The 21,282-nt window shown below is 35.8% G+C and overlaps 3 protein-coding genes across 6 annotated transcripts in view; 1 reads left to right on the plus strand and 2 right to left on the minus strand.

The window, feature by feature from the left end:
• Positions 1-1,106: 1,106 nt before the first annotated feature.
• LOC100177239 (hematopoietic prostaglandin D synthase) lies at positions 1,107-3,460 on the minus strand. Of its 2 annotated transcripts, none has more exons than XM_026838341.1 (5): positions 3,198-3,460; positions 2,631-2,833; positions 1,971-2,063; positions 1,379-1,547; positions 1,107-1,230 (listed from the first exon to the last, which is right to left on the minus strand). In XM_026838341.1, the coding sequence occupies exons 1-4, from the start codon at positions 3,328-3,330 to the stop codon at positions 1,383-1,385; spliced, it is 594 nt and encodes a 197-aa protein (XP_026694142.1). In that variant the 5' UTR covers positions 3,331-3,460; the 3' UTR covers positions 1,107-1,230; positions 1,379-1,382. The 2 variants fall into 2 exon arrangements, with proteins under 2 accessions (XP_026694142.1, XP_009862163.1); XM_009863861.3 differs by having other exon boundaries at positions 1,107-1,245; positions 3,198-3,459.
• A 242-nt stretch (positions 3,461-3,702) lies between these two features.
• LOC100178012 (metallo-beta-lactamase domain-containing protein 1-like) lies at positions 3,703-5,549 on the plus strand. Its single transcript, XM_002131558.5, has one exon. It carries the CDS (start codon positions 4,662-4,664, stop codon positions 5,391-5,393), a length of 732 nt encoding a protein of 243 aa, XP_002131594.2. The 5' UTR covers positions 3,703-4,661; the 3' UTR covers positions 5,394-5,549.
• Positions 5,550-6,204: 655 nt separating this feature from the next.
• LOC100177284 (disks large homolog 2) overlaps positions 6,205-21,282 on the minus strand; it is a 28,447-nt gene continuing 13,369 nt past the window's right edge. For all 3 annotated transcript variants that reach the window (XM_002131465.5, XM_018815266.2, XM_026837613.1), the window contains 15 exons: positions 20,798-20,930; positions 20,232-20,388; positions 19,111-19,213; positions 13,552-13,713; positions 12,407-12,483; positions 11,779-11,904; positions 10,587-10,689; positions 10,318-10,359; positions 9,407-9,448; positions 8,819-8,920; positions 8,250-8,422; positions 7,746-7,855; positions 7,379-7,470; positions 6,880-6,998; positions 6,205-6,529 (listed from right to left, as the gene is read on the minus strand). In XM_002131465.5, coding sequence (XP_002131501.1) covers positions 6,892-6,998; positions 7,379-7,470; positions 7,746-7,855; positions 8,250-8,422; positions 8,819-8,920; positions 9,407-9,448; positions 10,318-10,359; positions 10,587-10,689; positions 11,779-11,904; positions 12,407-12,483; positions 13,552-13,713; positions 19,111-19,213; positions 20,232-20,388; positions 20,798-20,930 — 1,529 coding nt within the window. In that variant the 3' untranslated portion in view covers positions 6,205-6,529; positions 6,880-6,891. The remainder of the gene's footprint in view (positions 6,530-6,879; positions 6,999-7,378; positions 7,471-7,745; positions 7,856-8,249; positions 8,423-8,818; positions 8,921-9,406; positions 9,449-10,317; positions 10,360-10,586; positions 10,690-11,778; positions 11,905-12,406; positions 12,484-13,551; positions 13,714-19,110; positions 19,214-20,231; positions 20,389-20,797; positions 20,931-21,282) is intronic.

Consider the following 21,282-nt stretch of genomic DNA (forward strand, 5'->3'; position numbering starts at 1 on the left):
TTCGGTTACAATATCAAAGTTTGTAGTATTTGTAAGAACGATTCAAATTAGCATTGTAATCTCCCACAAAGTAACATACTTGGTAACTCATAAGCTGGCGCAAGGTGTAAGAACATCCGTGTTATAACGACTGTCGTTTTCCGGCCAAACGAGGATAAAGTCATGTAAATTCATTCATTCATTATCTGTGTTTAGCCAGGCGATGGGTCTGAATTCTTTACATTGTTGGCTTACTGCGTGTAATTTCTATAGGGAACATTGACTTTGCCTAAAATGCCTTTAATTTTGATATAAAAAAAACAATACACATAGAACCTGAAGCAATTATTACGGGTTCCGGTTCTCTAAACATTAAGTAGCAAAAGTAACTCCGCTCCAACCTACCCTAATCTTCAACTCGCAAGCTAAACAACACGGCAGCAGTAACTTCTCAACACAGAAAACGCTTCAAGCATCTAATTTACAAGCGCGTCATGGTCGCAAAAAAGCACAAACCGCTGAAGATTATATTACTTATGGCCCTGGCGATAAGAATGCAAGTTTGAAAGATATATAGTATGTTTGGGGAAAATAGGACACCTTTAGCACATCCCAATATTCTGATCTAGTGTTTTAAGCAATTAACAACGGTCTATGAAAGTCGTGAGGAATTTTTGTTTACTTCCAAATGGAACAAGAAAATAGAATGAGTAGGTATCCCATCTTTCCCCACTCTTTACTATATATAGCATTGCGAAGCAAATCAATTTCGTAGTTACGTATGTCTCTGAATGTATGTTATATGCACGCAGCACGACGTATATTAAACAGAACGACCATGTTACAACACGACTGTGGTTTGTTTCACCACGAGAGGAAAAATAAGTTAGATTCGTTTATTCTATTTCATTGCATCTGTGAACACTGGTTTGGAGAAATGATCGACAAATATCATTCCTAATTAATGACACGCATGCTACACACAGACATCGAACTTCGTTTTAAGTCTGGAATCTTCAAATTAAAAAAACCTAACCAATATGCCACCACGTCGCGACCAAGATGGAAGGAAAACTAAACAACATGCAACTTTTTAAAAACAAAAGCATGACCAAAACACAAGCTCGTAATATGAAATGTACTGGTTTATTATGGTGAGTAACTTTACGGTATATAGAATTAGTCGAGATACATAGGTATGATACTGTATTTGGTCTCCTGATCGCGGTAGGACTTAATTGGTGCTTCAACCTGTAGGTCCAAACCCTGTTTAACGTTTCACGATAATTACAAATAAATAATAAAAAAATAATGAATATAATTCGACCATATTTTTTATTGAAAATAGCAGAAATGTTAAACGTTTTTTTTTATTGTACGTAGTGTGTGAGGTGTTTACCTGTTTACATGCTTGTCTTTGGTCGTGTGGCCACATACTTTGCAATGTTTGGAATACTGAACACTCTTTCCTTGAGGGCTTTTAGCTTTGGCGTTGCGTCGAATATATCAGGTCTCAATGAAAGCAGGTGATCCGCACATGATGCAAACGTGATGTCCCCGATGGTTAACTAAAAATGTTTGGGTTTACGGGTTTAATAAACGTGTTTGGTATACCGAGGTATCGAATATAACATGGATGTGTTCTTGTGTAAATAAGTATAGAGACACTCATGTTATAACTCGACAGTGGTGTACGATAATCGGCATGACGTCTGAGTTATAAAAAGAGATCCACGTTATAACTTAATAGTGAGTATGAGATTTATATAGTACCATTGGGTGTCTGGTGTATAAGAAGACATCGTATGGTATAACACGACAGTGAGCATGGGGTGTATTAAACCACGTGGACCAAATCAGGCAAAAACGTGATATAGATTACGTGGCCATGTATATCACGGGACGTCTCATGAGATGAATATTATCACGTGAGGGATGATCATATGAGGTATCATATAAATAACAGCGCTATCAGCGTCAAGCAAACAAACCTCGCCCGCCCAGTAATCGCCCTGCAAATATTCTTCGAAGGGCAGTAGCATCGGTGGTATGGTCTCGTTGACAGCAATCTTTGTCAATTCTTCCTGCGGGCAAAGGTTAATTAGATGGGTTGAATCACTACAGGGACAAACCGTTTGATAATCAGTAACAAACTATAGTGATATTATCACGGGATATCATTACGTTACAAATTAAGAAAACTTCCGTGTACTGCCCAGCAGTCTTATAAAATAGAATGTACATAGCGTATACAATGCTGGGGTAAATGGGCGAATTCTGGCTTAAAACCAAGGCACTATGGCAAGCCTTGCCGTATAATATAATGTGGATATACAATATTGGGGTAACGGGCAAATTTTCACTGCCAACTACTATGTTAAATGGCAACCGTATGGTAATAATTAGCTATTAAAGTTTGAAAAGCAACTGTGTAAATTAAACCGTTTTCTCCCATACAAGGTTGTTAATTGTTTAAAACGCGATCAGGGTGTTTGGATACTATGCGTTAAAGGTGTCCCGTCTTTCCACCCAGCTATATTTTTTTTCAACGTTTTTAAAACAAAGGCGCCAAATTAAATAGTTTTACTTATAATACACCATTCCACAACGTATTTATTGATGCAAGACAATCAGTATTATGACGTTCTCACCTTCTTCTTTTCGTCCTTTTCCGTCCACGGCAATTTTAACATGACGTCATACATTGCGTCACCAAATTCGTCTGACTTGTAACCAGCAAAATTGTCTTTACCGTACAGATTAAATTCACGAGCCAAATACCGACAAATGGCAGAACTCTGCGACATCTTCTTACCGTCGACTTCGAGAATGGGAATCTGCCCGAACGGCATTTCTAAAAAGAAATAACCATAATTAATTTCACAGTTCTGAGTTTTTTTATAGAAAGAATTAGTGTAACTTAACTATCCTAGCGCATTTTACGAGTCATAACACGGGTTCCATTTTCAAAAGAAAGAGTGAATGAATGTAACTAGCTTCATTCTCGCATGGCGGAACAACGACAGTCGGTATAACGCGGGTGTTCTCTTGCATACAGCTCGTGTCGGCTTATGCACACTTTAAAATATGGGATATTGTGTGCTAATGGTACTCATATCACCCTACCGTTCCATGTCTGATGTTCATTAAAGGAGATTAATGATTTTATGTTATGCAAGGCAGAGAGAAATGCACAGAAAACAATTGCAACAACTCACCATGTTTGCGCGATGGCCAATCTTCGAACGGAATTCTAATATCTTCGAATTCAACACCAGCACAAGCGAATATGAGACGAATGACTTCGCCTCTGCCTTTAATTGGGAAGTAGTACAACTTGTAAACTGGCATGGTCAATGAGTAGATACGACTTGACTGAGAAACTATACTGCAAAGTTCGCTGGGTATCTGGTTAAGTACTGTGTTATGCTGGGCAGTGGAACGCGGTGGTGATGTTTGCTGTCGCAAAGTAGTAAGAGAGAATTACGTAGTGAGAGATGATTGAGCTACAAAGGAGAGAGAGAGATGATAAAGAGATAGGGAGAGAGAGAGAGCAAAGAAAAGAAAGGCGAATAAGGTGATTTTCCGGTCTCGTGTTCGGCATTTTTGTATGATGTAAGAAAACAGAAAAATCACGGCATTGCGAAACTATGGCGACATTTTACGCTAAGATACACGTCATTGTTTGTCCTGTCACTCAATAGTATGACCACTCGTCCACTAAAAAGCGTTTTAGCGTTTTGGTCGACCAACGTCCCCGTTTTAAAATAAGAAAAAGATTTGTAGCATTTTTTTGTCAGAATGTCGTTACATTTTCAGCGGGGAAACTGCTAAGAGTAAACAACAAGATAACGTTCAGTTTGCATCCAGATTAAACGGTAAATTAAGTACATCAAAGATCCATTATAACGTGAATTGTGTACCTTACGGAGTAGCGATAGTAAATACACGTTACATTTACTCTGTTTTGTAAAAAATGACTTCAAATAAAGAAGGTTTTAGCTCAGAATTTGCCGTAAAACTGCTTGAAAAACATTTCACCGACCAGAATTCTACAAAAATCTCTACTAAAGACGGCACTGGGCGAAAATGTGCCGAACTTTTATCTGTTTTTGTTGCTGAAGCCGCTTCGCGAGCTGCTAAACAAGCAGAAAATGAAGACGCTGCAATTTGCGAAATTGAACATGTGGAAAAAATTCTGCCGCAATTATTACTTGACTTTTAACTTTTCTATTATTTGTCTGAGCACGAAGCAGTACGCTACAGAACGGCTTTATTAATACGATTTAGTGTAAAACTTTCTTTTTAAAACTTTTTATTTCTTTATACTTCCATGGCTTTAATTATGCCTCGGTGCATCTTCCATCAAGGGTAACTGGCTTTTTCTTTCAATCTTCATTTGTGTAGCATTTGGTAAACCCATGTTTGCCAAGACAACATCAGACCATAATATATTTGACTAGTGTATCTAACAAAATATTATTGTAACAGAAAACTGAGTTCTTAACTACATGCAAGATGCACTTTTTATTCAATTTAACAAGTAGCAAAAATCTCATTCGGTTTCAATGTCTGCTGCAGCTTTTCTTTGAACCGTTTTGCCCATAGACTCCTTAAAAAAAGGGAGTCTATGGTCTTGGAGTTAGAAATGGAAAAAGTTCCTAATTAGGTTACTTCTCTCTATGTTCACAGGTATTGTAGTATCTTCTCATTTTACAAGGTCTAATTACTGTTCTCTTTTTAAAGGACAATCTTTTACACACAGTATTCAAACTAAAATGAGTAAATCGAAAATTAACATTCTGCAAACTGGATACTGTTTAGACTGCCCAACAGACAAGTCAAAATTCACAGCAGATTGTACAGTTACTCTCATAGAGAATGAAAATAGTTCTCCTATATTGGTAGACACAAGTGGGCCATGGGCTTCTGAAAAGCTTAAAAGTGACATACATGGAGCTGGGTATACCCTTGATGATATTAAAACTGTGGTATGCACACATGGGCACTCTGATCATATTGGAAACTTAAATTTATTTCCAAAAGCAAAGTTTTTCGTAGGGTTTGATATATTTTGCAGGAATGTTTACGAAACTTTTGATTTTAAATCCTCATCTGCGAAGTATGTAGTTAGAGATGACATTGAAATTATAGCAACTCCTGGACACACTAACGCAGATATTTCAGTAATTGTAAAAAATACTGAACTTGGTACAGTTGTTATTGCTGGCGATACTTTTGAAAATGATAAAGATTATTTGAATGCTGGCTCAGTTTGGAAATCCCTGAGTGAAAATATTGAACAACAAGAAATTAGCAGAGACAAAATACTCTCTATAGCTGACTATATAGTACCTGGACATGGTAAAATGTTTAGTGTATCAGTGTATAAAAATGAAGCATGTAATCACTAACAGTTTTTTATCAATTCAAATCTCATTGTTTTCCATCAGTAATTTTGGCAGCTTTAAACTGTTTAAGTGCAATACAATACATATTACTTACTTTCTGTGTTTATACAACATAGTATTTTCCAGTGGTACTGCCAGAAAAGCTGGAGCTTTANCTGACATTCATCTTTTAAAAAAAGTAAGCACACCAAATCCTAAAAAAAACCCCGGTTTTGGGCAAAAACCCCCCTTTGGGCCCTTTTAAATTCCCCCTTTTTTTTCCCCCCCAAAAATTTTTTTTTTTGGCAATTATATAGTAGGGCGGGGAAAGATCGGAAAAAAGGGGGGGGGGGATCCCATTTTCTTGTCCGCTTTGGTAGTAAACAAAGAATATTCAAAAAATTATAAAACCGTATCTTCATGACTATATATTTAAGAACTAAGAACACATACACCAGTTTCTAACCCATACCTTTCGGTTTAGAAGTGATGCAATGGCTTCAACATCTAACATATATACACAGTGAACAAAGCTTGTAAATATACTTTTATATCAATACAAATACAATGGAAGTGTAACCCATGATACACTTCTTAAAAACAGCAGAAAATTATTAATTAAAAATACAGACTCTCGTAGCATCCTTTTAAATAAAAAATAGATATTTCACAAATATATAACCCATACTCTATGTTGGAAACACAAATATGAAGAACGTAATAACAGTTGTAGGGGGGTTTTTAAAACCCCCCCCTTTAACCCCCCCCCTTTTCAGGGGGGGCTCTGTTCTGATTTTATTTGGAAATTTTTAACCAAATTTTTTAACAACAAGCATTTTTTTTTCGAATTTGAATTTAAACTAGAAATGTAATGTTAACATACTAAAGTTTCTCTTAAGTAATATGTTAAAACGTACTATATAGATCAAAAGTTTGTTATAACATGAAATAAAACGCAGCTAAACCAATAAAGATAAGAAGTGTTTTGCATTCATGATAGAATTGCGATACCAGCACCATATTCAATATAGAGCAGCACAAAACAAGCGTCTTGCTGCCAATGATTGATATTCATTGTTTTTACTTGAAGCTAAGTCTCTGTCAGCATCTACTCTTGGTGCTTATTGTTGGCATGCGGCCCAGAACATTTTAGAGATATTCTGAAACAAAAAACAAGGTGCTGTTAAGAGGAATGCATGAACAAATGATTGGTTTACATTTTAATAAGCAAAATGCTTAAACAGAATGAATAAACTTAACTTTTATTGTCGTGTGGCTGGAAAACTGAATTCATTATCACACAGGTGTTATTTTTTATATACCTTGTGCCTGCTTACAAGTCACCACGTATGTAACCTTGTTGTGGTTAACTGTTTTAATGTATGGCTTACAATTTGGACCATTAGTGACCCCTGGGTGTGAGCAATTATAGCGTATCTTATCTTCAACATCAAACCTAATACCTCCTGGTCTATGGTTGGAAAAATGCAACACTATATCTCCAGCTTACCTGTTTGTAGTTTCATAAGTCATCAGATGCAGGCACCCATACTACTGGACCCGATTGTTCCTTTATCACTCCTTTAACATTTTCATACAAATCATCTATGGTGTCACCTTGCACAACCGCTGGAATAATATTTGTATATTTAAAAAACACTTAGTAACTAACGATAAAAAGCCAGTAAATATTACAGATAGCGAGTAATACTTCATAAAGTTGCTAATGAGAATTTAAAACTCTATTTTCAATATATAAAAATTTTAAAAAGAACGAAACAGAAATCAAATTAATTGAAACAACCAACAGGCAGATCGGCAAAACTAGTAACTAAACTGTACTAGGTAAAAAAAAATAAAGCAGAGCATTGACAACTAAAATCCTTGTATTTACTTTTCAATTATTATAAACCAAAAACAGAAACTTCCAAGTTAAAAGGTTTGTATTATATAAAATACACCCACAGATTTTTAAGCAAATATTTAACAACATACACTTAAGACCCAACCTGTAAAATATTCCCCAAATTCTTGCTCTTGTTTCGTCGCTCGTTCAAATATTTTACGAGCTTGTTCTTCAACTAAACGCTTGTTTAATTCCCTGTTGATGTTCAATTACATAGTAATTAAATACTACATCACTATATATCAAGAATGTATGCATAAACAGTCAATTGATCCTATTTAAAATGCAGGGGATGCAGGGTTAGTTAAAGGTGCATACCTGAAACAAGAATTTAACCATTGGTTTTCAACAGCAAAACAACAGTCGTTTACTAATTAATTTACTGTAGAAAATTCCAGGGTAGGCCATGTATGTATAAACTATAATACCTTTAAATTACTTTTTTTCTTATGCATCAAAACTATACTTACATGAGCCACTCTACAGACTTAGGACGAATAAAGATGGCAATCGGCCACAACCCAGCCACTTGTAACCTCTTTATAGCATTGCCTGACACATCGAGGATACAATGTTTGTTCTGTAAACAGAAGGTGTGTATTAGAGACATATGTGGGGCTATGTAAAGGAACTATAATGTGTTGTTAAAGTTTGAAAGAGTAGTTCGACATTGTAACAGACCACATATAGCTAACTTTCTCATTGCCTGAAACCAGAAGTCTTACAGCATAAATCCTTTGTGACCAGAGATTTATGCCAGAGGTGGGCCATTACCCCGACAGGTAAAAACAATCACCCACAAAGTAACGTACATGGTTACTCGAAAGTTGGCATGAGGTGTATTAAACAGAACACTTGTTAACAGTTGTCATTTTCTGGCCACGCAAGGATAACGCAAGATTCATACATTCATAAATAACAAAACGAACTATCCTGTTATAACATAGCAGCCCATATAAAGTAAACCAGCCCACCTTTTCAGCAACATCTTTAACCGACTGAACACTCGTTCCATACAAGTTTTCGTTATACTGGCCAGCCTCGATGAAGAAATGGTTCTGTATATCAAGTTCCATCTTTTCACGGGATTCCACGAAATGATAATCACGTCCGTCTTCCTCATTGTCCCGTCTCTCTCGAGTTGTGTCTGGAAAATAGAAGATATTTAGTTGAAAGATCAGTTTGCTCTATAAGGCGAGGTATCAGGCGTATTTGTAAGGTAGTTTATAATACATGGGTAGACAAGAATAAGTCGGTATAGACAAGGTTTTTATTAAGACAGACCTTAAATGAAATGTAATGAGGTATATTATTCCCCAACACCCAGGGTGCCACCAGCTATATCCCACTGAGGCAGTTTAAAAACACTAAATAATAGAGATTCTATTATATAAGGGTGAGGTCTTTAGTCAGACAACTTTTAAATGAAATAAAGACACGAAAAATATTGGTAATTAATAAATATATTAATTAATCCAATCATGTTTAGTTAATAAGTGTACATGGGGAGATAATAAAGAATTACATAACCTAAATAACTTACGTGGAACACAGGACCCAAACTTATCCGCATACTCAGCGATCAAGTCATCATTAATACGATCTTTAAATGGTCCCAAGATGACAACTGGCCGAGTGTACTTCACTGTGCAACAAAAATACCTTGTAAAATCTATACTATTCAAAATATGAAAAAACTACAAATTTAAAAGGTAATATATAAGAATTTACCAATTGTTTTTACTTATTCACAACTTTTTATAAAAGGTTATATATGTATAACGTCATTGCTTCTTAACCTCTTAGTGGTCGTTTAGTTTGTTTTTATCGCCTACTACACTGGTTCACAAAGACCATAATTGTGAAATAGCAATTACAATTAGGCAACCAAAGCATAACATTAACTTAAGCTTAAATACTGTTTAGTACAGTGGGTACAAAGGTTAAGAAACACTGTACTAACACAGCCCAAACTTTAATTTTCTCTGTGTTTTTTAAACACCTATATGTAATACACAAACAGTAATATGAGTAAATTAAGTTTATAGTGCTTGCTTTATAAAGGGGAGTTGTATGTCAGTTTTCTTTTATAAATGTTTATTATTACAGCACAATAACTTATTCAACTTACATTCTTTCTGAACAACAGTCTCATACGACAAAATAACATCATCTGTAAAAGAATAATATTATTTTATATTGTATGGATGCTATATAGCGTCTTTGGTGAGGCGCACATGAGGCCTGGGATGAAGGTCCATTACCGCATTACCCCAACATCTAGGGTGCTACCAACTAGACCCGATTGAGGCAGTTTATAGACACTCAATTAAAGAGATTTTATACAAAAGAAAGGCCTTCAGCTTGGCACGCCTGAGACCTGGAATGTAGGCCCATTACCCCAACACCCAGGATGCTACCATCTAGACCACATACTTCACAAAATATAAACCTAAACCACATTCCAACTTATAATTCCCATAAAGAATTTAATATCATTGCACAATATTTGTCCTTGACAAACATTACAGTTGGTCTTAAACAAATACGAGAGGTATCCAGCTATCCACATACAGTATATAAGTATAAGCAAGCCTGGACTGCCCAACTCTCAATACAATTACCCAAATAACAAATAATTGACAATTAAAACAGTATCCTAAACTGGAATATATACACGACTAGATTTCTAATACCAGAGCTTCCGCAATTATAAGTTAATTTAAATAACAAAGCGATTAAAATTATTGGTTTAAAGTGTCTCGCAACTACCGAAATACTAGTCCATATATATACTTATATGTATATTATATATATATATTATATGTATCAGTATACATAACAATTAACAACACAAAATCTAAGTCTACATAATTAGACTGGGTGTTGGTGTAACAAGCCCAAATGCCAAGTCCTTTGAAACAAGGACCTCATCCATATAGATTAGAAAGCGCATGTGCAAATAAATAACATACATATTTGGTTTTAAATAATAAATTCACACAACCACTAAATACATTAGGTTAGCAATAGTTTACTTACTTATGCTGGTTTCGCTATCACTTTGGTTTGAAGCCACGTGGTCTGTAATAATAGGGTTCAGTTTGAATCTAATACACCTCATGCTCACTGTCCAGTTATAACACGAGTGTCTTTTTATACATCAGACACACATGGTGTATTCATACACATCATGCTCACTGTTAAGTTATAACATTGGTGCCTATACACTAAACCCAATGGCATACCTCCTCATGCTCGCTGTCAAGGTACAGTAGAAATACACCCCACCAACAAAACCATCAACTTACTTTCTTGGTCGCTCAAATCATCCAAGTTTTCTTTACTTTTATAAAATGGAAACCTTCTACTAAACATCATACTCTTTTTCCTTTTCGCTTGATTTAAGGATTCCTGTTGAAACATTTGTCATGAAATTATATACCTTATAGTTATTACTAATAGACTATAAGTAATATACGTAGCAAACACTGTACTATTGGCATTTGGGGTTGCAGGAAAGTTACACAAAAATCATGTCATTTGATTATATGCTGTCAAAATGTTGTTGTTTTAGAAATTGGGTCACCAAAGCTCCACTACTAAGTTGGAAATGACCTCACCAAAGCCTTGAGCCACAGCACAAACTCATAAACCAGGATAGTCTCATTTGGACCAAGTTATATTTACCAATACATAATAGCAGGCATAATCATTCACCACACAGTTGCTAAAAGCAAACTCATAAATTGAAAACGCATAGTATTAGTGGCTGTAACTGTAATAGATGACATTATACTCCTTAAGCAAATAATAATCACAAGTAGTCTTGTATACACACCAGTAAGTGTGGTTTTAAAGGCTGCATAATTCAAGTTAAATTCAGGCTTTTAGTTTTATTTTAATACAGTGAAAAACATACATGCAGTACATCTGTGTTTTGATATAAGTTATATATGTTGTTTTTAAGCATATTAATATACAGGAATTGGATGTTATGTGTCATATGTATGTTAACACAGGTGCTGTATTACACATGAAAAACAAGTCTAAACACGTAAGTGTAACAGTGTAATATAGGTACAAAACATATGCTTTTAAGAATATAATATAGGGCTTACAAATTATAAATATCAAGTAGGTCTTACGTGTGTGTTAATACATGTATATATATGACAGTGCTGTAGGTTACTGTATTGTATGCAATTCTGTATTACACCCAGCACCCACAACTAACACATAGATTCTTTACACATGTATCACATAAACAATGTAAACCAGTCCTCATACTCCACAGCCAACATATGTAGTACTGCGGGGTAAGATGGATACTGTTAGCACCTAAATCCCATATTTCCTAACTGTGTTTTGATTAATTAACAGCAGTTATATAACTCTGTAAATATTCTTTGTTTACTAATTACTACCAAATGGGACAAAAAAGATAAACCATCTTACCTCTCAATATTTCCAAACATATTAATATTATTTATAACCTCTCACCTTGTTATCAATAAGTGAAGGTTTAAACTGCGAGAATTTGACTTGTTTAAGTCGAGCGCGTTCCTTTCTTTCGACTCGTTGCTTGGCGGGGATTACCCCAAACTCCTCACTGTCTCTACCTCCCTCCTGTGACGGGAAGGTAAAGTTAGATACCATTATACGCATGCATTCCATATTATTTAACGAGGTTTACCCCAATACCTTAGCATATAGTGGCATAGACTTAATGGCGGGGCCTAAGGTGACATGCGGATGTCTCCCCAACTTTGGTGAAATATTCACTCCAGAAATTGGTCACAAACATGATGGTAAACAAACAAGGCTTGAACCAATTAGTCCAGTGGCAGGTGCTAAATGTATGCTCAATTTTTTTTTACAAACTTTTGGTTATGCACGCCAGAATTTGTAAAACGAATCAGGGGTGACATTAGAAGTTTCAGCGACCCAGTTTTAAATGCCTATTTGAAATCTAATGTGTATTACCCAAGAACACACATGCCCACAATAATGGTGACTGCGACTGTTAAGAATTTCTATATCCTCTGGGCTCTAGACATGAGTGTATGAGCCAAAAGTCATCACATTATATTCTAATGCACATAGATACATAGTATATATTGCCACTTACCACCCTTCTAGCTTGCCACCATTCATCATCACTTGCATTTACAACATGAAGTATGTCACCATATCGGAACGATAAACCTGTTTGTGGGATATTGGTTATATTGGTGATGGTACATACGTTGTCATGTTTAGAACTGGAAATTGTATGCGGTTATAAGTCTGACATGGGTTTGACAATGAGCATGAAGTGTTCAGTGGATAGGAGCTTGTAGAGTTCAATGCTTTATACTGACAGGTGCATTTGTCCTTGGGCAAGACACTTGGCAGACTCTGCTCTAGCCCATTGGTTATTAATATGTTGTAGCACCTTGGTTGTTGGGTAATGGCCTAATGGGCTAACTAAATTTCAGATCCCATGGTATGCCAATTAGTAGTACCACTACAACTAGTGCAATGCTTGTAAACACAGTCTTTTAACTTGGACACAAAAGGATTCCAAAAATATCTTACATAATCCGATTAAGAATCGTTAACATTTTGATATCCATAGGCGTGGTTGTATTGACACAGCTATTATTGATTCCCATTTAATCTATATATTAATACATTGTAGCAAGGGTGGTAGTTAGTCTTATATCATCATACTGTAATCTTATATGTTTGGCATATAATCTAACGTGGTTATCTTAAAGTTAATTACGATAATTATTGTTTCAGCAAAAGAATGGTATGATGGGACGTGTTTTCATTCTCTTCTATCATCCTATTTAGTAGTAAACAAAGAATATTTACAGAATTAAACAACCATATCCTAGAAAGACTTTAAAAACAGGTTGTTAATTGTTCAAAAAGCGATCAGTAAATATGGAATTTTGGTGCTAACGGTATCCCATCTTACCTCACAGTACTGCACATCCACAATAAGTAAAAAAGTATTTATCTATGTCCCATATTACCCACATAGGAATTAGGTTTGATATTTTTGGATTACCAGTACATGGAACTAAAGTTAGAGGAGAGCTACTTGAGTATTGATTATCTATTTAATGCCATAATCTATTGATTGCCTTTGAATATTATTTAGTGTCTTATATTAAGAATAAAAAACTAAAGCAGAAAACAAAAATGAATGTCTTATCGACTCCTATGCATAATGTTTGAGGTGGCACTCCAGTTTTATAGGAACACAGCCCCTATGCTCCTTACCTTTGCTTGGCAGCCCAGAGTCCCGATACGAGTCATATTCGAACAGTGATCTCACATATAACATTCGCTTCTGGGATGTGAGCAAACTACCCCCGCTGCTCACCGATAAATTCATCATTTGTTCTCGGAGCTCCTGAATCTTCTCTTCAAATCTGTTGTAATCTGAGGATAAAAACATTATAGGTTAACGGAGATAAAAATATGGAAGTATTGTATATGGACATGGAAATATTATACGCTAACCAAGATTAAAACAAACATGGAAACATTATGTTTAAAAAGATGTTAAAGATTAAATTGATTAGAGTAAACTATGATCTGAATATGACTTATGTAAATTGCAATTTCATCATAGAAATGCTAACATAATAAAAGAATAAAAACAATCAGCAACAAAGTTACATAGCATGTGTAAGCCATCTTTATTACACAAGCATTTTTTTAAATAGTTTAACTTTTTAACCCATACAACCAAACAGACACTGAGACACATATGGATTAAGAAATATATATAATTACTAATTAGGAAAATAGTGTAGCCCCAAAGATACCCAGAGGCTTCAAGTGTGTTGTGGGTCTGAACGTTTATAGTACTTATGTTGTATAGAGATAATACACTCAATACATTAACCTATAAATAACAAAATATTTAAAACAATTTTCCCCAATATACGAACACAATACATACTAACCTAATGTACCTGTCTACCAGAACAAGTCAGCTCTTGCTTAATCTAATACTTAATAATATACAATGACTATTATGGCTACATTCTATAACCAGAAATACACATATAGCTTGTATATTCTCATCTTTATGCAATAATTTGTAAACAGGAAAACTCAATTTTCTAAGTTGAAATGCTACTATATGTAAGCAACAACAAGTATGCTAAAAAGCTAAACTATCTTTTTGAAAAAATGCCCTAATGTATAATATATAGGCTCGTATCAAATTTACCACAATAGCTCAAAGCAAAGTATCAGATACAGAGTATAGCAACATATTCTACCCGCTTCCCACGATATAGTGGTCGATAAATAGGGCAAGATTCACCTCGCACAGTGAACGACGACTGGCGAAGTACCGCTATCTGTATGTGTGTGTTCGTGCGCAATGATAAACCAACAGTGTTACGTGTATGTATGAACGGCGGTGCACGCGCACGGCCACGAACAAGCGACGAACATTCCGATCTATGACGTATTACGATTTCTGAACCGTCACGCTTGGGCGACGGCAGCCAATAAAAACGCAAAGCTGTCGTAAGTTGGCGGATTTTTTCGGTATCTCCATAAGTTGTAAACAAACTTGGTTTACGTCGGTAATGTTAAACATTCTGCGGCTAAATAGGATAATCCAGCATACATGTTGTTGCTGGCAACCATATTATTAGGCCTAATAAGTCTGATACGGGAATTCAATATTTTGCCAACTTAATACAAGTGACTTGTAAAGACGTCGAATAAATGGTTCGCAAAATAATAAGTTGCCGGAAGAACTCTTTCGGCTTTAAGGTTAATCTACGCTTATCTCTAAAGCGGCAAAACAATACACCCGAAGCGCTATTTTTTATAATATAGAATTGTGCAGTAAGGTGGATACCGTTTGCAGTGTTAGTACATATAGTAGGGTGGGGTAAGATGGGACACCTGTTCATTCTATTTTCTTGTCCAATTTAATAGTTTTTTTTAAACACTTAGAGAATTATAAAACCGTATCCTCACGACTCCCATAGACCGTTGTTTTGTTTAAAACACGATCACGATATTCGGATATCATGTGCTAAAGCTGTCCAATCTTTCCCCGCAGTACTATAACACCCCAAACATACTTATTATTTGATATCGCGTTTTTAAAAAATAACAACGTTATTTAAGAGTTATGAGGATACGACTAAATAATTCTGTAAATGTTTTTTGTTAACTACCAAATCAGACGATTAAAGAGAAACGACAACGTGTCCCATCTTACCCCCTACTCTAACAAGCTAATTAAACAAACAAAACAGTTAATATTAAACTTTCTAACAACGCGTAACGCGTACAAATTACCGCTTTCGTATACAAGAAAAGTATTAAACTATACCGTTATCACAAGATCAGTGATTACTCAATAGAATTTAATTTCTGCTGTATCGAGTTTAGCGGCCCACGCTTTTATCTACTGTTTTTACAAGAGGCCTGTTTTAACGACTGTCGTTTTGTTGCAAATTCCTATTTCTTCGTCGTTTTACTTAACCTGCTGCTCGTTACAGTATATATAAAGACCTAAATTAAAGCGTTATATAGTACGTTTTTGCAAAGTTGCACTGGCTATACAGCGTTGTAACTAAACAGCGTTCTCTATACAACCTACTAACTGAACAACGAGTAACGAAGCCCAAGACAGCTGGGACTTAAAATTATTGATTTAAATAATTACACTGTACGACATGAGTGACAAGAGCACACTAGGGATGCAGCCTTTGTTAAGAAAATGAGGATAAGCCTTTGGGATTGAAAGCTCTGTATTAATCCATGCAAGCATCATAGAAACCCATCGAAGTAGTAGTGACGTTTTCAATTACGTAATATCTTGATTAAGGAGCGTGTAAGAGTGAAAACATAGATTACATTATGACAACATACGCTTAACAAATCTTTTGCTCAGCTATATATCCAAGCAATTAAATATCTATATTAAAAAAAAGAGTTCACGGCGCATACAAATCAGTTGCTTGCTTGTTTCTCTATATATATTTTCATATAATCAAATTAACTGCTGTTTAGCGTTATTGAACGCAACGTAACCTAACTTAGGCAAACTACGCGTGTCTTTACGAATAACCACAAGACCAATGTCATATTCAAGTATAGTACCAGCTAACTTTTAAAATGAATAATACACGTGATACAATACTGTGGGGTAAGATGGAAACGGTTAGCATATAATTGTTTCTAATCGGACACATTTTCATTCTATTTTCTCGTCCCACTTGGTAGTAAACAAAGAACATTCAAAGGTCCTCAAGACTCACATAGACCGTTGTCAAATGTTCAAAACAAGACCAAGATATTTGGATATAATGGGGTAAAGGTGTCCCATCTTACGCCACAGTATTCTATACACAGTTTTACAAACCTTCAGTGCCCGCAACTTTAACAGGCTCAGTTTCAGTATTGGCGACTCGCTTCTTACGCTTTGATCGCTTGGACAACCGGGTTGATATTTTGCGAATAAACATGCTGGCCCCCGTGTGAACCTCGAGGGTGGCATTGGGAGCTACATCAGTATTATTGTGTGGGATATCCATTAATACACACAGTGGGTGTAGTTTATTAATGCAACAGCAGTGGTATGGTCTAACCGGTTAAATACAGTCTAAAGCTATGTTAAAACAGCGGTTACTTTAACTCAGTTGTTACTAATTGGTTGTACTATAAACCTGCGGGATAATGGGCTAATTCCCAGGTCCCACACTGTGCCTCACCACAGGACTTAAGGCATCATATATGCTACAAATAGTAACATACTACATTACTACTAACGTCAAGGGCCACGGTCACAGTTTATCTATTTCTAGCTGCAATGACCACCACAAATAAAAATGACTGGACTTAAATATATAAGCTAAACTGACGTATACACGCTTGCGTAAATACTAAGTTAAATATATACGATATGAGCCAACTCTGACCTGGATCTCAGGTCCAAATTTGCCTTAATGTAAAACCTCACTTTATAAAAGAGAATCAATTAATAAATACCTAACACTGGTATACTACAAACTTAACGGCACCATCGTCGTTTAATGGTAAATTCTAATTAACTGGGCAATGGGCCAAGCATAGATTATAACCAATTAATAACAAACTTCTATATTCCATTGGGTTAAAGCGCTTGTCAACGGCCGTTCCCACAACACTCCGCTTTTCCAATAACTACCCTTTCCAACAGCTATAAACCTAAGGGCACTAGCTTCGTTTAACGTAAAATGCTAACAAAATTTATTTGTAACGAGCAAACTCTAGCCCGGGCATTATCCATACTTAATAACTACCTTAGCTACTGTAAACTAAACACATCTTAACACATCTGCATCAGCAGTATTCTATAAACCTAATGGCAACAACATCGGTTGTAAATTTAAACATCGCAACCGCCTTTTTCCTTCCCACCTGCCGCCTCTGTATCTAAATGCGCTGCACAGATAAATCTAATCTAAAACTCCAATGCTCCTGGCACCCTACACCGCCACAACCTTCGCCCTTTGATAGTAACAGCTATTTAAACAACAGAAACATCTGGCCGACGATTTCTGAATCAGAATCAACTTCTTAATGTGACGTCACACCTCAACCCGGAAACTCAATGTGACGTCACACATAAGCCACCAAGAGAAGCGAGAATTCGAGTTGTTGTTCTAATTATGACGAATAACCGGTGTCAATGGGACCTCACTAATTATTGCGTCATATACGGTTATTAGTGACGTAATAAAACTACTTTTTACAGAGCTCGTAAAACTTTGAGTACAGTTTTAATACAGACATAACATGTTGTTCTAATTATATATATATATATACATATATACGGTTGGGGCAATTACGGTTAACTGTCTTACGACACATACGTCAAACGCTATGTAAAAAAATACGAATGCAAGCATTACACATATGGTTAGCGACTTGCGATTTAGCGTACTCTTTCGACTTTGCATTGGGTCATTGGGGTGTATATATACGTGCATAAAACACGGATTTTCTATGAGCATTAATATAAACATTCCAACTCTCGACGTCACCAAAAATGGTTTTAGTTTTTAAACTTAAACGTATGAAATAAAAGTCGTATTTTACATATTCTATGCGACCATTACATCGAGCTGTATCTATATTAAATATTATTGGAGAATCCATTAACGTCTTGACATGAGACATTATTATATGAGTCACATCTTGAAGGCATGAAACTTAGTCACTACGTTTATCATTACACGGTATATGTTCATACAGAGTTCAGTATCCGGTACACAACAACAATATGTAGGAGGAATTAATGCCTAATATACCACTGGAGTATTGCTATATATATAGTATACTATTTTATATGGGTATTACGTTTTAAAAACACTAAAATTTTAAAATGAATAATCACACGTGATAACTCATAAGGTGGCACGAGCTGTATGAACATCTATGTTATAAAAACTGTCGTTTTCCGGTCACGCAAGGATAAATTAAGTTCATTCATTCATGTTCTATAAACAGCCTAGTCTTGAACCTGCTATATAACCTATAGGTGTAAACATGGGGCGCACAAATAATAGTCAATGCACTACGTACGTGACCGAATTGCTACACTACATAATGAATGAGTAGACACTTTATTCTCGCGTGACAGGAAAGGTCACCGAAAGCAGTTATAACATTCGTGTTCTTTTTAGTACACACTATTTTTAGTAAACTATTTACTATTTAGTTAAGTATTTTATCACTGCATCGTGAAGCATACAACGCGAAAATTTATTTGCCATGTTTGGTCTAGAATTGCCAGATATTAATTGAAAAAGTTACCTTCTGGTTTATATTGTGCTCCAATGGTGACCACTTTGTCGGCGCTCTTTAACGCATGCGCTGCTTCCTCGTGTGTTGCTTTGGTAAGGTCAATGCCATTAACCTACAGGGTAAAAAAGGTCGTTTATATTCTAGTGGGTGAAAACTTGAGTGACTTATCCATGGTTGCCACTCTAATGCCCTCAGTTGAGCTGCTGAGGCTATTACAGTGTATGGATAAGTAGACATGACTTTAGGTTGGTTTGGTCATTTATATCCTGGTGGTTGGGAACTTGAGTGGACTTATCCATGGTTGCTTCTTTAATGCCGACAGTTGAGTTGCTGAAGCTATTACAGTGTGTGGATAAGCAGGTATGATATTTCTAGGATACAAATGTAGCAACAGGCAGAAATCTTATTTCATATGAATTAAAATGTCACTTCATTTAAAACACAGACACATAGCGTCATAACATTAGATTACTTCCCATTTTAACCAAATAGGAAGCATTCACTTACATAAGGATGAATGTTACACATTGATTAACATTTGATTGATAAGGTTTGAAAATAGAAAACCAAAGATGGGAGAAAAGAATGCAAAGGTTATGATTCAACTTAATTTTATTAAATTACTCAACAGATGACAAATTCAAAGTTATTTTAGGGGGAAAAATTTTCACCAATAAGTCTTGCTATATGGGAGACGAAATGTTGGTGTAATAAATTCTCTTTTTATACTGGTTGAGCCAATTTAATGTTTAAATATTTTGTAACGCATAATGTTTAAGGGTGAAAATGGTGCCTAGGGCCAAAAATTAGAAACAAGTTAAAAACTATGTTGCAACGTGAATAGAAAACTAGCTTCAAAACGAGAAGAGGAAAAAAAGAAGATAGTAGGAAACAGGTTTAAGGCTTGAAGTTGAAGGCAAGACTTTGGTAAATTCTCTAACCCAGTGGTCGCTAATGGGTTGTTCAAACTGTCAGCCTTATACAAAAATCACCCATAAAGCTACATACGTGGTAACTCATAAGTTGGCAAGAGGTGTATGAAACAAAACAGCTGTGTTATAACTGTTGGGAGCCAGTGGAATTGCCAGCCATAGATAAGTTTCATGCCATTAAATAAATCTTTTACTTACTGATAATAGTTGATCTCCTCTGAATAGTTCACCACTCACATCTGCAGTACCTCCAGCAAGTATGTAGGATATGAATATCCCTTCACTACCATCTCCACCTACTATGTTGAAGCCAAGACCAACCCCTGTCTTGTTAAGTGTCACAAACCGCACCTCCCTGTGTAAAGAGTAAGTACAGATAATTGTATGTGGGTGAGGTCCCACAACGTAGCATGTCATGAGTCCTAGGATTTAGGCCAGGATTGGCCTATTACTTTAAAAGTACAGGTAATAAATGCGCACATAGATTAATACTTTGTTTTGTAATAAGGATAAGGGACCTGTTTAAGGCTCAATGTTGCCACCGTTGTAGGTGTAAGGCAAGATACTTAAAGGCAATTGCTACAACTCTGGCTGTGTCAGCCATACAGAAAAAACACAGCCATAAAACAGCTACAAAGTTACATACGTGGTAACACGCAAGCGGACATGAAGTGCATGAAAGCAAACAGAACACCTGCCTATAACAACTGCAGCTGCCCCGCCACATTGAAATAAGTTAGACACAGTCGTATTCATATGTTCACCTTGGTATCTGGCTTCTCTTAGTAGCTTCATCCCTAGGTTGATAGATGGGCATCTGTGGTGGGAGTTCTACTTCATGGCTGTCATCGGTGGCTAACATGGGATCACTGGTTTGGTAACTTGTGGGTGGGGACACTGGGTGTGTAGAGTGGTGTTAATACACGGGGTAATACACAGTAGATATGGGTTTCTCAACCAGGGGTGCAAGAACTATTAAAAAGTTGGTGACATTTAATGTAGCCTTTAAAAGAAACTAAGCCACACGCATATAAGATGTCTACTTGTTGCCCTGAATAATCTAATGATGAAAAACTCTGTATTAAAGAATACAAACGTATTTCTTCTTTCATTAGATGTAGCAGCAGAAATGGGACTCAAAACCTATTTACATCTGTTACTTTATTCACCACTTGGTCTCAAAATAAAACCAGGAATCTGCTAGTTATCCCAATATGCCAAAAATTTAAAACTTTGAAACAAAAAAATT

This window comes from Ciona intestinalis, chromosome 1 (genome assembly GCF_000224145.3).
Source record: "Ciona intestinalis chromosome 1, KH, whole genome shotgun sequence".
NCBI lineage: Eukaryota > Metazoa > Chordata > Ascidiacea > Phlebobranchia > Cionidae > Ciona > Ciona intestinalis.